The sequence below is a fragment of the Canis lupus genome, chromosome 24, assembly GCF_048164855.1.
Source record: "Canis lupus baileyi chromosome 24, mCanLup2.hap1, whole genome shotgun sequence".
Taxonomy (NCBI): Eukaryota; Metazoa; Chordata; class Mammalia; order Carnivora; family Canidae; genus Canis; species Canis lupus.
This window is the reverse complement of record NC_132861.1, coordinates 5,523,700-5,540,403: the sequence shown is the minus strand read 5'-3', so window position 1 is coordinate 5,540,403 and position 16,704 is coordinate 5,523,700. Positions and strand designations below refer to the sequence as shown.

Here is a 16,704-nt window from a genome sequence, read left to right as displayed (position 1 = left end):
AGAGACAGAACACGATGGGGGGCTCAATGGCAGGATTCCAGAATCACAACCTGAGCCGAAGGCAGATGCTCAACCACTGATCATTGAGCCACCCAGGTGCCCCTAGAGGAGGTCATCTTGTAGAGATTCCCCTGCTCTTCTGTATTTTACTAATATTTAGGTAATATATTTTGTGACATTTGTGTTAGGCTAGATTCAAGGATGATTTAGGGTATGAAAGATCAAATACATAGGCATGTAACCTCTGACTAAAGTCAAAACATCAGGCACTAACAGGATATTTCCTCTCCTAAAAGTCCTCTACTCTTACACTCCTAACATAAATATCAAAGTATTACATACCCAGCAACTCTTTGAAGTCCTTTTTCTTTCTTTTTTTTTTAATTTTTATTTATTTATGATAGTCACACAGAGAGAGAGAGAGAGAGAGAGAGACAGAGGCAGAGACACAGGCAGAGGGAGAAGCAGGCTCCATGCACTGGGAGCCCAACGTGGGACTCGATCCCGGGTCTCCAGGATAGCACCCTGGGCCAAAGGCAGGCGCTAAACCGCTGCGCTACCCAGGGATCCCTGAAGTCTTTTTTCAAAGGAGGTTATCTCCTAGCTCTCCTAAACAAAATGCACACAATGTATCGAGAAGTCTAAGCATAGTCTGTTTTTTGCTATGGTCATGCATTTATCTATGGACTGATAGATACAGGAAATATAAATATGGTCTTAATAAGCCTTTTGCTTATTCTAGTTGGCTATCAAATAGGGTAATATTAGTGTGAGGTGTAAAATTTAGTGATTCATCACTTACATATAACACCCAGTGCTCATCACAAATGCCCTCCTTAATACCCATCACCATAAATCATTTTCTTAAGCAAAGGAAGAAGCCTAAATCAGAGTTAAGTTATATTAACACTGAGAATGGACGATTAAAGCAGTGCAGGAGTCAATTGGTCCCTGCTGGCCCATATCATTAAGTTGCATGCTTACCATGGGTTGGGTTTATGATACGTAAATTATCTCAATAAAATTAAAAAAAAAACCTGCTGTCATTTATTGAATACCATAACAGGAATTTATACTACGATTTAAATAAAACTGCCCTCAGTGATACGCTTTGTAAAATTTTTAAAAGGAGTTAACTGATAGAAAAATGTTTAGCGTATGTTTTACAAATGATAAAAATCACAAGGCTCTTTATTGTAAATTCCATACACCCACACTTCAGTGTGACTTGCTACTTCTTGCAAAATCCACTATCAGTTTTTATAATTATTTCACCACAGCAGTGTCATGAATTCAAACTATAAATAAATGCTTGATTTTTATCCAATACAGCAAAGAAGTTGTTCACATTACTGACAGAGTGTAGTTCTGAGATGAATGTTGGCTGATATTTTTGCTTATATGAGTAAAACAAAAGTGAAACAATGATGATGTGTTCCAGAACTTATTCTTCAATGATGTAATAAGCAACTTCTTTGCTGAAAACATAATAGTTTCTAAATACTGAAAGAATATTTCCTTAATTTTGGGAGGCTACTGACAATGTGACAGCCACAGACATCAAACATTTTAAGTTGAATCTTCATTAACATTTTCACTATCACTTTAAGTCTGAAGACACTCGACAGGGAGTTAAGTTCTGCTTTGTGCATCATTTGACAGTTTCGATAGTACCAAATACTCTTAACCATAGGTAGTTTCAAGCAACCAATGTGACATCCCTGAATGCAGAGTTGGGACGAGATGCACAGTGTCGCATCACTAGATTTGGGATCCCGGGGTGGCTCAGCCGTGGAGCGTCTGCCTTCCGCTCAGGGCTCAGGGCTCAGGGCTCAGGGCTCAGGGCGTGATCCCCGAGTTCCGCAACCGAGTCCCACATCCGGCTCCCTGCAGGCAGCCTGCTTCTCCCTCTGCCTGTGTCTCTGCCTCTCTGTGTCTCTCATGAACAAATAAAATCTTAAAAAAAAAAAAAAGTGATGAGTTTTGAGATTTTAAGCTTTTAAAAATAATTTGTTTATGTAATTTAATTTTTAATAATGACAGTGTTTAACTTCCGGCTCATTAAATTCCTGATATTTTAACAACTGGTTCTCATCGATTTGGTCTAGCACACCACTGCCTGACCCTGTCACCACTGAGAAAGCCAAAGCTCAGAGGCTGTCACTAACTAGACCTGGTCACACAGGGCAGTGCCACCCAGGTCTGTCTAAGGCCACACTTTCTTCTACCCGCCGTACCTCTCTTGGAAATGCAGCTGCTGATCTACTCACACATCAGCATCTAAACGCCTTAATGTGCGCGCACTTATCATTGGTTGGATAGTCATCGCTTTCCTTGGCAAAAGGTGGAGTGCAAAACCCGACGAGGCAAGGAGCAAGGGATAAATGGAAGGAGCACAACCCCTTGACAGTTTCGTTCAAGACCTGTCAGGATCATTTCCCCCCCGTGAGATTTGGCTAATTTAAGATTTAGCAACCAGCAAGTGGGCAACAACTGGCAAAAATGACAGATCATTTACTGTTCTCTTTTTTAACATTTGTCATCCACGGTTGCCTTTCACGCATTTTCACTGCTATGAATGAAAACGTCATTAAAAGACCTACCCTAGCAGTCATAGCAAATGACAGTAAATGTCAAGAGAAAAAACAAATTTATCAGGAACAAATCATGTCGGATCTCAACACAAATTGAACTTGGGCCCCAAGTGTCCTTCTCCGCTATCCGATTTTCAAACGGGCCGCCTCTGCCGTCCTGGACTGATGCCCCGAGCCCCGGGTTGGGACACCGCCCACCACACCCCAGCTTCGCATCCCCGACTCCAGGCAGCGTGGGGCGAACGATGGTCAGTAGCGTCCGAACGCCGCAGACATGAAATCGCTCAGGAACAAACTCTGCACCGTGGAGTTCCAGCTCACAAGTGTTCTGAAACTTTTTAAACACAATAGGTTGCAGCAAAAAAGCGCCGTCTTACCGGGCGCCCAGGAGCTTCGCGTCCACACACATCGGGCGGCGCGGCCGCTGCGGCGCCGACCAACCCGCCGCCGCCGCCGCCAGCGCCGCGCTTGCGCAGTCAGTTCCTGCGCGGGGGACTGAGCCCCGCCCGTCAGAGACGCCGCGTTCCCAGAAAGGCCCCTGGCGTGGGAACGCTCCCGCGCAGGCGCAGGCCCAGGCGCAGGCGCAGGCGCAGTCGGGGCTGCCCGGCGGAGCCGATCTGTTTCCCGCCGGCTTGCGCGGACTCTGGGGTGCGGAGAGCCGTTGGGCCCTGCGGGTGCTGAGGGGCTGGGGTCGTGGACCCCGCAAGGTGTCAGCAGCACGGAGGTGCAGGGTGTCGTCGACGGTGCGGGGCCGGGCGCAGCCTGCGGCGCGCTCCGCCCCGGGGCCCCCACCCCCGCCCCCGCCCCCGCCCCCGCCCCTGCTCCGGGCCAGGCCCTGGCTCCGGCCCCTGTCCCGGCCGCCGCCTCGCAGTTCGCCCTCCTGGTGATGCACCCCTGCGGCGGGCAGGACGACTCCGCGGCCGAGGGCGTCCCGAGGCGGGCTCCGGCCCTGGGGGACGGCGCCGGGGCGGGCAAGCCCATTCGGTACCTGTGCGAGGTGGCGGGGGCCGGCGAGGAGGAGGCGGGGGACGACGAGGCCGACCTGCTGGACGCTTCTGACGCCCCGGGGGGAGGCGAGAGCACGGCTAGTTTGGAGGACCTGGAGGACGAGGAGACCCACTCCGGGGGCGAGGGTGGCAGCGGGGGAGCCCGGCGACGGGGCGGCGGCGGGGGCAGCACGAGCAAGACCTGCACCTTCGAGGGTTGCAGCGAGACCACGAGCCAGGTGGCCAAGCAGCGCAAGCCTTGGATGTGCAAGAAACACCGCAACAAGATGTACAAGGACAAGTACAAAAAGAAGAAAAGTGACCAGGCCCTGAACTGCAGTGGGGCCGCCCAGGCCGGCAGCACAGGAAACGTCAGACTGGAGGTATCAGACCTTAGCCGGGGCCTTGGGCTTGGGGGAGTGGGAGGTGGTTAGAAGAAACTCCACTCTTAGCCGCCGCCCCAGATGGGCCGGGTTGCTGTAGCTGGACTTGTGGCTGAGAGTGAGTGAGTACTTGTCCTAAATTAAAGTTTATACAGACATGTGCAAAAGCCTTAGCAGTTCTGTTGCATCCTTGTGATAGATGAATAGATGTCCGCGGAAATGATGTGACACATCAGCAGCTCCGGCATTTCAAACATCTGGGATATGGGCTGGAAGGACAGATAGTAAGTGATTGATCTGGTTCATCGTTAAAGGAGCAAAGAGACAGGAACCTCGATGAAATCGTACTTTGGAGAAGGTGATCTTTTCCTGATTTCATTACCCTATTCACAGCATCCTGTTGTCAGTATCCCTATTCTTAAGCAAGCTGTTCTAGTACCCCTGTGCTTGGTATTCTGTTCTTGGTGTCCTGTTCTCAGTTAATCTTATTCTTTGTACTGTGTTCTCAGTAAATCTGGTCTCGGTAGCCTTATACTTAATAGACGTGTTCTCAGTACTCCCATGCTTAGTACCCTGTACTTTATACCTTGTTCTCAGTATCCTTGTTCTTAGTACCCTATTCTCACCTTTTTTTAAAGGTAATAATTACAGAATTTTTATTTCTTTTAAGTTTTTTTTTTAAGATTTTATTTATTTATTCCCGAGAGACAGAGAGAGGGACAGAGAGAGAGAGAGAGAGAAAGGCAGAGAGAGAAACAGCCTCCATGCAGGGAGCACAATGTGGGATTCGATTCCGGGACTCCAGGATCAGGCCCTGAACTAAAGGCAGACACTCAACCACTGAGCCACCCAGGTCGTCTCTGTCCCTTACTAGATCTTTTCTTAGTGCTCTTAGAAAAGAAAATGGAATAATAATAATGAGGTGTAAATCTCAGAAAGATTTTTGGAGTGTTTGATTTGAACTATGTTGAAGGTTAAAGCCAATGCTTTACAAAGCATTGCTTTTTTTTTTTTTTTGTTTACATGCATTTATTTTATTCTATTCACATTGTACAATTGTTATACAACCTACAAAAAGTACAAAAATCTAATCCATTTTCCAATGCCAAGTCAGAGCAAAGTTACAAGGAGAATTTGGGTGTCCTGCACAATTCATACTGCCTGTCACATGATGTATTTAAAGCTGTAAGTATTGCCACAGGAGAATCTCTTGTCTTTGCAGCGACCGCACAGATCCTGTCGATGAGGCCTCCTTAGATCAATTATGTCTTTTCTTTTGAGGACAGGAACAAGACTTTGAACAGGTCTGACATTGGATTGCTTCTACTCGATAAGGGTTAAAACTCTTTTGGCATTTGCAACATGGTTGTTTGAAATAAACCTTATTAGTTCCAGAAATCTCCATTCTATCATTTGCTGGTTGTGTGACCTTGAACAGGCTATTAAACTCTTAAGCTCAGCTTCGTCTGTAAAATGGGTATTAAAATGGTATGTGGTTCATAACATTGCATCGGATATTTCACATTGAGGGTTCACACAGTATCTAACAGAAAGTAAAAGTCAGTAAACCTTAGCCACTATTATTGTCATTATTAGTGGTATACTTAGAAGTTATAGATAAGCAGGTATTTCATCCTGTGTGCTTTCCTCCTTTTAATAAAAGCTATAGTTCCTCAGTAGATTTTCATTAAAATATTTAATTTTGTTAAAAATGATCCAGAAAATTTTTTAAACTGATAGCTATCCTACGATGTATTTTCAAACTCTTTAAATTTCTTAGTTTTTGCTAGACTTGAACAGCTGCCACATTGCTAAAATTTTAGACTTTGGAATAGTTGATAAATGTGATGTTCTAAAGATTTTTAAAATCTATAGTCATCAGTATGTCACAGTTCCCACTGCTTAGAGTCCGAGTGACATCTCTTTCCTTTTCATCCCATTGAGTCTTAATCTGTTTAGGGTAAAATGACTTATTTGAGAATCTGATGAAACCTAATGGACCCTTTTCCCAGAAAAATACACATAGGTAGGCACTTAATTTTGCATACACATTATAGAGTTCAGGACCCCTGTGGATCTTAGGTTTAAAACCTGTATCCACATCCTTGTAAAATATATTTTAGCAAATCTTGGATTACACGTAATTATGGAAATAAGCATTTCACTTACTACAGACTTAGTAAGGGCCATTGTTTGCCCTCTACACATTCCAAATTCACTTCAGAATTCTTCACAGAAAGAAAAGATAATGCACTTCTTTTCAAGAAAGAAGTATTTTATTTATAGCTACCTTCTCCTTCTAACTATCCAGCTTTTACATCTACTGTTTGAGGAAAATGTATTAAAGGCAAATAGATACTGAATTAAGTCTCCCTCACCACCTCCCACAAAAAGAACCCTAATAATTTTCCTATTCTAAAATAATTTATATGAGTTTTTTTTTAGGAAAGAAAAGTAACTGCTATAAGCAAAAATTAATACCCTGCTATACCATTTGTCTTATGTTATGGGACACTCTACCAGTTCTGAAGAGATGTCAAGAGCTATAAGTCTTTGTTGAACTGGGTTGTAAACACAATAACCAGCAGAGACCATCAGGATAGTTAATAAGGGCCAACTATGTAGTATTACTTTAATAGTGGAGAGGATAGATCATTATAGGCTGGGATACTCTGGAAAGGCTGCAGAGAAAATATAACTCAGTGTACACCAGAAAGGGTGGCTAATAGTTTATGCTTAATCAGCTAAGTTTCTTACGTGCCAGGCACTGTGCTAAGCTATAAATGGAGTCTCATACCCTTTAGCAATGCTACATAGATGCTATATATTTTTTTCTCTTTTTTAAAAGATTTTATTTATTTATTCATGAAATACACAGAGAGACAGGTAGAGACATAGGCAGAGGGAGAAGCAGGCTTCCCGCAGGACTTAAATCCCTGGACCCCAGGATCATGACCTGAGCCAAAGGCAGACGCTCAGCCACTGAGCCACCCAGGTGTCCCTAGGTGCTATATTTTATGGAAACTAAGGTACAGAGATTAAGTAACTTGGCCTAGGTCATATGGCCAGCAGGTATTCAAACCCAAGCAATCTGATTCTAGATCCTTCGCTCTATACTATATTGCTTCCCTCAAATTTTTTTTTTTAATTTTTATTTATTTATGATAGTCACACAGAGAGAGAGAGAGGCAGAGACACAGGCAGAGGGAGAAGCAGGCTCCATGCACCGGGAGCCCGACATGGGATTTGATCCTAGGTCTCCAGGATCGCGCCCTGGGCCTAAGGCAGGTGCTAAACCGCTGCGCCACCCAGGGATCCCGCTCCCCTCAAATTTTGATAGATGAAAGAGATACACCTCTTAGTAAAGAAAGGGAAGTGGGAATACAGAAGACACTTTTGGGAAGAAGCAAGGAGACCATTCTAACTAAAGCAGAATATTTATGTGGAAAACTCATGAAAAATAAATTTGGAAAGAGAATTTGAGGCTAGTTTTTGTATAGTATTGAATGCCAGACCATGAGATTTGGGTTTGGAGTCTTCAAATGAAGTTTCTAATTAGGAAGTAACAGGGGATCTACTCTAATAGGGTAGATTAAAGTCAAGGCCTATATATTTATAGGTTCTTTAGGAGATTATTGTAGTAAGACTGATAAGTGGTGATAGGGATCTTCTGTAGTGTGAAAAGCAAGATTAGAAATTAAGGTTTTAAAGTCATTTACATAAATCAAGTTTAATAAGGAACAAATATATATGACATTTAGTCCATGCATGTAAAAGTTATGTTATAGAAGAGACACATAAAGGAACTGGGGTTAGAAGAATAGACTTAGGAGAGTGATCATTATCCTTAAATATCTAAAAGGCTATCATTTGGAAGAAGCAGTAGGTTTATTTTGCATAGTTCTATGTAACTAGTACTTTTAGGTGAAAATCACCAGTTCAGTCTACCCAAATGTTGGAGTTATTTAAAACTAAATGGGATGCCTCAAAAGTTGGTGAGCTCCTTAGGACAAAAAGTGTTGAAAATTTTTGAAAAGAGAATCCCAACATTGTAGAAATTTGGACTAGCTGACTCAAGGTTATTTCTGTGATTTTGTGACATTAATATTGTGAAGCTACATCATGCTTTGAGGTTGTAAGAATATAGGGTACTCTGCCATCAAGTCAGTTTCATGATTCCATTTCTTCTCCACATAAAAATGAAACTGCCACACATAGTTAATCCAGTGGAGAGAGAGGAAGAAATTATTTTTGTTTTTATCTGGTTATCAGAATGATAAACTTCCCAGACTAAAAGAGAGAAAGTAGAACTTAGAGGCCAGTCGAGAGAGGTCAAGAGAAGAACAGAGCTTCAGTAACCACCTAAATGAAGAGCAAAGGGAGAAGAATAAATTTACGTATGGAATTGCTTGATGGTAAAACACTTATAGTTTTAGACTTGTTTAGATGTTTGTTTGTTTGTTTGTTTATTTATTTATTTATTTATTTATTTATTTATTTATTTATGATAGACACAGAGAGAGAGAGAGAGGCAGAGACACAGGAGCCAGGAGCCTGACGCGGGACTCAATCCCAGGACTCCAGGATCACGCCCTGGGCCAAAGGCAGGCGCCAAACCGCTGAGCCACCCAGGGATCCCCAGTTTTAGACTTGTTTAGTCAGAATTTTTGGATGTGGTCAGTATTTTATGGTTTTATAAGAATCAGAATATCTCCATTAACTACAGTATTTAGTTATGCCAGGAAAACTGTAAGTATTTAAAATTCTGTCAAGTAGCGGGATACAATAATTAGGGCTGCTGATTTTGTTTGGGTAAGCATGTCTTCAGAGAATGGTTTTCATTTTAGGACTTGGCTATTTTGTCTATACTAGTGGCAGGAGATTATTTGTACCAGTGCTTTCCAGTCTTTTCAAATCCAGTTTGTCATTTTTTTCCTAATGACTTCCAAATTTTGAAAGCTTTGTATCGTGTTTCTTTACTATTTTACTGCCCCCCCCACCCCATTTAATTGTCCTTAACTGGACAGAAAAATTATCAGTGTCTCTAGCAATATGTAAATTGCCTTTGAGTTTATGTATTCCATCCAAAGGCAGGCAAACTTTGTTTTGGCCTGGATAGCTTTATCAGAAGGGAATGTTCAGTTTCCACCTGGCATTTTTAGTGGTACTGAAAATGGCTCACAAATAACTCTTTGGTCCTCCCACTTTTGCCTCAAAATCTATTGATTTTGAGACCTTCAAGAGACTGGAGATCTGTGGTTGGAAATAGTGGAGGGAGATGGAGTGAGGAGTATTCTGTAAGATTAATTGCCAACATTTTATCTATGACTTAGTGAGGGATTTTCCCAAAGTTTTACAGGGACCGGGCAAGAAGGAAGAGAAGCTGAGGACCCATTCATTACATCATTAAAAGTGTACAGTCATGGATTATTATGTTGACTGTTAATCTTATTTACATTTTTATGATTTATTCCAGGAAAGTACAGATAACATACTCTCCATTGTTAAACAAAGAACAGGAACCTTTGGGGATCGTCCTGCAAGACCTACTCTTTTAGAACAAGTGTTAAATCAAAAAAGACTGGTGAGTATCTGTAAAGTACTTACAAATTTATTAACAAAAGTTGTTAGAATTATTTAGGTTTTTGGGATTTTAAAACTTGTTAAACTGGTCATCAGAAGAATTGTTCCTCTGCTAGTACACACTGGAATCTCCTAATGCTTTCTCAAAACTATATGAGCAGAAACACCTTTATTCCTATATCTTCATTGACTAAACCTTGAATATTTGAGCAAGATGGAGTTTTTTGTTTTTTTTTTTAATTTTTATTTATTTATGATAGTCACGAGAGAGAGAGAGAGGCAGAGACATAGGTAGAGGGAGAAGCAGGCTCCATGCACCGGGAGCCTGATGTGGGATTCAATCCCGGGTCTCCAGGATCGCGCCCTGGGCCAAAGGCAGGCGCCAAACAGCTGTGCCACCCAGGGATCCCCAAGATGGAGTTTTAAAACAGACTTTGTTCTGAATTCTGTGGTTTATGGAATAATGCTTTAGTGGTATGGAAGTAGAATGAGACCAACATTTGATAAAGATCTCTATTAGAAATTTGCTAGAAGGCATCAGAATTGAATCAGAAAAGGAGAGATTTTTTTCAATAAATATGGAAATAATTGGGTAATAATTTAAAGACAAAAAAGAATTTAGCCATATCACTATACATCAAACTAAATTCCTGATAAAGATTTTAAAATAAAAAAATAGAATTGAGACTTAATCTTAAAACTTTTTCTAGCTTGAAAGAAATAGACGAAATTATAAAGAAATGAATACTGTAGTCAAAAATGGTGGTGAAAATACAAACTCCAATATAGCATACAGGAAAAATATTTGCAACACATATAAGACACTATGGTTAATATGGTTGACATTTTTAGCTTACAAAAAATATTCATATAAATTGATAAAAAATTTTTGGCTTCAATACATTGCAAAAAATATATACAGAAAAAAAGCAGAAATGCTCTCATTAAATGATATAAAAAGGTATTCAGTGTCAGTAAAAATCACAATAAACAATACCACAAATGAAAATTATTTAAATGATCGCAAACAGTGATGTTAGGGTCTTCATGAAATGGACACTGTTGATGGTATTGTACATTCATATCAGACTTCTAGAAAGCAGGTGTTATCAGGAGTCTCTAAAATGGTCATCCCTTTAGCTCAGCAGGAAATAAATCCTGTATATGGATAAAGTTAAGCATAAAGATGATGCCAGAAATGTAATTATCACAAATAGAAATAGTTGAAACAACTAGCTGAGTATACTATCACACTTTTACTTAATAGAATATTGGTACATCTTTACAAATAACTTTTTTATTGAAGTATAGGTGACTATAAGTTTTAAACAAAACAAGTAACTAAAAAATGTACTGTGCTGTAATGTTAAATTTTTAAATCAGTGTTTAATGATAGTTTTTCCACCTTGCTCGGTTTATCTTTTTTAATTTTGGGGAACCAAATTTTCTTTTCCTCATCAATATATATAAGTATTTTATTATAGTAAAAGCATATTAATCACAGTCTGTTATATTTGTTATATGACTATATTTAAAAATGGTAGGTGTACAAAACTATATTTTTTAGATCATTCTGTCTTTTCTGAAATTTTTGTGATATGCTAATACTGCTTTTATTAATACCTGTATACCCATACACACACACACACACACACACACACACACTCTTTAATTTCTTCAGAAAGACTTAATAGGCTAAGTCAGTGAAATTGAATCCTTAAATGGGTCTCCAAACTGTCATCTAACTGCCATTTTCACAAGTGGCCCCTTTTCATAACCTTGTTTTTCTTTGCTGTAATCCTGGGCCAGTGCTATTTTTGGCTGTTTGCTCTTATGCTTCATAGATAATATATATGCTGGCATCACATATAAAGCATTTCCTTTGTATACAGAGTCACTGATAAGATTAGGCTTTACCCATTACTCTTAGGTTTTAGTATTTGATGTATGACATCAAATTTTATTATCATTAGCTTGCAGTTTAATACAGTGCATTGGGTGCAAGTGTGAGTTCATTTCAGGCACAATTTGTTTTATAAGCGTATTGTGCCTTGGTAGAGAGACCTAGCAGAGTAATTTTATAGCATGAAGACAATCTAAGCCTGTAAGAATGATGTTAATAAGTATATTTTCTTTCTTCTTTTCAAGTCATTACTAAGAAGTCCAGAAGTGGTGCAATTTTTACAGAAACAGCAACAACTATTAAATCAGCAAGTTTTGGAGCAAAGACAGCAGCAGTTTCCAGGAACATCAGTGTGAAAGAATTTATCAAGAAGATTCACATGTTTTGTATTTTGTATAGTAGATGGACATATTTTTATACTAAAGATAAATGGGATAAGATATTCTAGTAAAGCATAAACAGTCGTTTTCCTATAAATGTATGTGTGCATTTGGGGATAAATAAGTATTGCACTTTGTGCATCTAATCCTTCCATATTGCCATGAATTTGAAGAAACAGCCTATCTTTCCAAAGTAACATTTAATTACACTTGTTTTTATAAGCATAGTGTTTCACTTCAGTCATTGTTACTGAAGGTAATGAAGCAGTTACTTTCTGTGGAAGTCACAAAATTAGTACATATTAATCTTTGATCATTAGTTCAGTGGTTCTTATTAAGGGCAGTCAGAAAGGATGGATATGTTTTTGGTAGTCACAGTGACCTTGAAACTCCTAGTTTTTAGTGAATGGATCAGGAATCCTAAATGTCCTACCATGTCTGGAATGACCGTTCACAACTAATGATTATCTCACGCACAATGCCAGTAATCCTCCTCTTAAGAAACACTGATAGTTTGAAAATGAGTGGGAAATATCAGTGAGGGTGACAGAACATGAGACACTCCTAACTCTAGGAAACGAACAAGGGGTGGTAGAAAGGCAGGTGGGCGGGGGGATGGGGTGACTGGGTGATGGGCACTGAGGGGGCACTTGACAGGATGAGCACTGGGTATTATGCTATATGTTGGCAAATTGAACTCCAATAAAAAATATACAAAAAAACCCTACTGATAGTTGTGATACTACTTGTGGTAATAAAATGTAGTTGGGGTACCTAGAATTGGGTTCTTGAAATAACTTTTTCTTCACAGTTAAGACTGGAGCTGTCAAAGAGGTAAGTGTATTTTAAATATATAAGGAAAATGATCATTGTTAGTTATCTGTGAAATTAGGATGTGTATTTCTTTCCCAGAGATGTGCTGGTAAAACCTAGGAGAGGAGTTTAATAAGTACACTGGAATGAAAGCCTCTCTCCTAAAGTTGGCTTCTCGCTTCATGTTAACTACTTGTGTTACTCTTTTAAAGCAGACTTGTTGAATTTGTGAACAGGTATAGATGTATCTCATTCTACCAATGTCAAGACGAAAACCATTTTTTAAAACTCATTTCCTTTTCAAAGTAAGAATAACACTCCCGCATTTTTTCAGGAGCTTTCAAAATTGAGCTAATTTAAGACCATGTTATTCCTGAAGTAATGTTCAAAGAATGATGGGTCATCTGGATAGATACTTTTTTCTTGCATTGTCTCCTAGGAAAACTTTTAAAAGGCAAACCTATCAATAAGAGTCAAAAATCAAATGTCAAGAGAGTATTTCCGGGCAGCCTGGGTGGCTCAGCGGTTTAGCGCTGCCTTCGGCCCAGGGCATGATCCCACGTCGGGCTCCCTGCATGGAGCCTGCTTCTCCCTCTGCCTGTGTTGCTACCTCTCTGTTTCTCATGGGTAAATAAATAAAATCTTTTTTAAAAAAGCATTTCCAATGTTAGATAATTTATGTTTTTTAAGTTTGTGCAAAAGTGTGTTGGTTTCTTAGGTTTAAAGCCCTAAAATGTATATTAAAAATTTATTTATTTATTTATTTATTTATTTATTTATTTATTTATTTATAGATTTTTATTTATTTATCCATGAGACACACACACACACACACACAGAGAGAGAGGCAGAGACACAGGCATAGGGAGAAGCAGGCCCCACAAAGGGAACCTGACGTGGGACTCGATCCCAGGGTCCAGGATCAGGCCCTGGACTGAAGGTGGCACTAAACTGCTGAGCCACCAGGCTGCCCTCTATTTATTTTTTATGTGTGTTTTGTGTCTGTATATATGTGCAAAAACACAGATTTCACCAAAATTATTCATTAAAATCTAGTTGTAGACCTTTAAGTTGTCTGATTCACTTATTCTGTTCTTTAGTTTTTTTCATCCTGGGTGCAGAGGAATTCATTTACACTTGTTATTAACTATTCTCTTAGTTCTAGTGTTGGAGCTTAATTGAATCCCTACAGTGTAAGTTAACTTTTATAGTGGCAAAAAAAAATAAGCTTATCCTTCAAATAGAATAGGAGGGTTAGGAAAGAAGGGACAGTAGTAGGCCAGGGAATGCTGAATTAATACAAGAGCGATTGAATTTATGTGTACATAAATCCTTATCTCTGTATATGCTTACAGATAGATCTTTAAAGCAGTACAGTTTTTACTTATTTTGGGTAGATTTATTGCAGTATGTCTCTAATTACTTACCCTTCCTATACTCCAGACTTGTGCAAAATGACTTTGCCACTTCTCCCACCAAGAAGTTGACTTTATTCATCTACCGTTTAAATCTGAAGGACTGGCCTTGTGAGTAGGTTTAGCCAATAGAATGTGGAAGAAATAATACATGCCAGCTTTGAGTAGATTTCCAAAGATTTTGAACACTTCCACTTGATCTTTTAGAAACCTACTGAGCTGCCGTGGTAAAGAGCCAGACATGTGAGTGAGGCTGTGCTAGACTAGCTGTCCCCCAACTAATCTGCCACCTGACAGTAGATGCGTTTGATCTCAGCCCAGATCAACCATATCTAGCCCAGATTTGCAGAACCACCCAGCTGCCCTGAGGACTTGTAAGGAATAATAAATATTTACGATTGTAAGCCACAGTGTTTGGGGGTCATTGGTTTTGCAGCATTCTTGAGAGTAGGTAACCGATATACCTAGCTATATAGTTCTTGCTGCTTTAACAATGGTGTAAAACAAAAATTTGTTACCTCCCATAGTTCTGTATATAATTCTTAGAGTTTTAAAATCTGTACAAATGCTTTCAAGCTAGGTGTGGTATAGACTGTACTTCCTAAAGATGGCTACCACTAGGTCTCCCACTCCACATGCTCTTACGTGATATGGCCCAATAAGAATCGGATTTTATTTTCTACCCCCTTGAATGTGGGCAGGCCCTGTGACCGTGTTAACAGAATATAGCAGAAGGAATGCTGTGCTAGTTCATTTGAGGCTAAAGGAAAGGAGATATTATAAATATAGATGTGGTATATTTGTAGCAATAAGAGCATAAAGGAATTCACAGCTCCCATTTTCCAACAAAGTCAGAAGTCAACTGCCAAGGTGGAGTGGGGAAAGCTTTAGGAAAAAGGGGAAAATTAGGAATATACATTGAAGTCAATGAGAGAGATGGCTAATAACTAGTAGCCTGCTAATAATCCCCTGATACCTGTTTTTCCTTTCTTTCATACTAATAGAATTTTGTGTTGGGAATATAGCAGCCACACAACAACATAGCTGATTCTCACATAATACCATACCAAAGAATCCAGACACAAACGATGTGTGGATGATTCCATTTATGTAAAGTACAAATGCAAGTGAAGCTTACTGTCAGAATGCAGGCATGGATAGCCTTAGGAGGGGTCAGGGCCCAGGAGGAGACAGGGACCAGGAGGAGGCATGAAGAGGCTTCTGGGGTTTCTAGTATTCTTCTTGTCCTAGATGCCAGGTATGCATGTGTATTCTGTTAATGAAAGTTCAGCAAGCTAAACATTTTATATATCTATATATCTGTGTGATTTTTACATTTTCCAGTATATATTTTGTATGGCAAATTTTTTTTGAAAGGTTTTCATATCTTCATTTTTATTTGATTCTTTTTTTTAATTTATTTTTTATTGGTGTTCAATTTACTAACATACAGAATAACCCCCAGTGCCCATCACCCATTCACTCCCACCCCCCGCCCTCCTCCCCTTCTACCACCCCTAGTTCGTTTCCCAGAATTAGCAGTCTTTACGTTCTGTCTCCCTTTCTGATATTTCCCACACATTTCTTCTCCCTTCCCTTATATTCCCTTTCACTATTATTTATATTCCCCAAATGAATGAGAACATATAATGTTTGTCCTTCTCCGACTGACTTACTTCACTCAGCATAATACCCTCCAGTTCCATCCACGTTGAAGCAAATGGTGGGTATTTGTCATTTCTAATAGCTGAGTAATATTCCATTGTATACATAAACCACATCTTCTTTATCCATTCATCTTTTGTTGGACACCGAGGCTCCTTCCACAGTTTGGCTATCGTGGCCATTGCTGCTATAAACATCGGGGTGCAGGTGTCCCAGCGTTTCACCGCATGTGTATCTTTGGGGTAAATCCCCAGCAGTGCAATTGCTGGGTCGTAAGGCAGGTCTATTTTTAACTCTTTGAGGAACCTCCACACAGTTTTCCAGAGTGGCTGCACCAGTTCATATTCCCACCAACAGTGTAAGAAGGTTCCCTTTTCTCCACATCCTCTCCAACATTTGTTGTTTCCTGCCTTGTTAATTTGCCCCATTCTCACTGGTGTGAGGTGGGATCTCATTGTGGTTTTGATTTGTATTACCCTGATGGCAAGTGATGCAGAGCATTTTCTCATATGCATCTTGGCCATGTCTATGTCTTCCTCTGTGAGATTTCTCTTCATGTCTTTTGCCCATTTCATGATTGGATTGTTTGTTTCTTTGGTGTTGAGTTTAATAAGTTCTTTATAGATCTTGGATACTAGCCCTTTATCTGATAGGACATTTGCAAATATCTTCTCCCATTCTGTAGGTTGTCTTTTAGTTTTGTTGACTGTATCCTTTGCTGTGCAAAAGCTTCTTATCTTGATGAAGTCCCAATAGTTCATTTTTGCTTTTGTTTCTTTTGCCTTCGTGGATGTATCTTGCAAGAAGTTACTGTGTCCGAGTTCAAAAAGGGTGTTGCCTGTGTTCTCCTCTAGGATTTTGATGGAATCTTGTCTCACATTTAGATCTTTCATCCATTTTGAGTTTATCTTTGTGTCTGGTGAAAGAGAGTGGTCTAGTTTCATTCTTCTGCATGTGGATGTCCAATTTTCCCAGCACCATT

At 40.0% G+C, this 16,704-nt stretch overlaps 1 protein-coding gene across 1 annotated transcript; it reads left to right on the top strand.

Annotated features, from left to right (window-relative positions):
- Positions 1-2,620: 2,620 nt before the first annotated feature.
- Positions 2,621-13,712, top strand: RFXAP (regulatory factor X associated protein). Its single transcript, XM_072797183.1, has 5 exons — positions 2,621-2,842; positions 2,946-3,069; positions 3,158-3,963; positions 9,440-9,547; positions 11,695-13,712. The coding sequence occupies exons 1-5, from the start codon at positions 2,621-2,623 to the stop codon at positions 11,803-11,805; spliced, it is 1,371 nt and encodes a 456-aa protein (XP_072653284.1). The 3' UTR covers positions 11,806-13,712.
- The last annotated feature ends 2,992 nt before the right edge of the window (positions 13,713-16,704 follow it).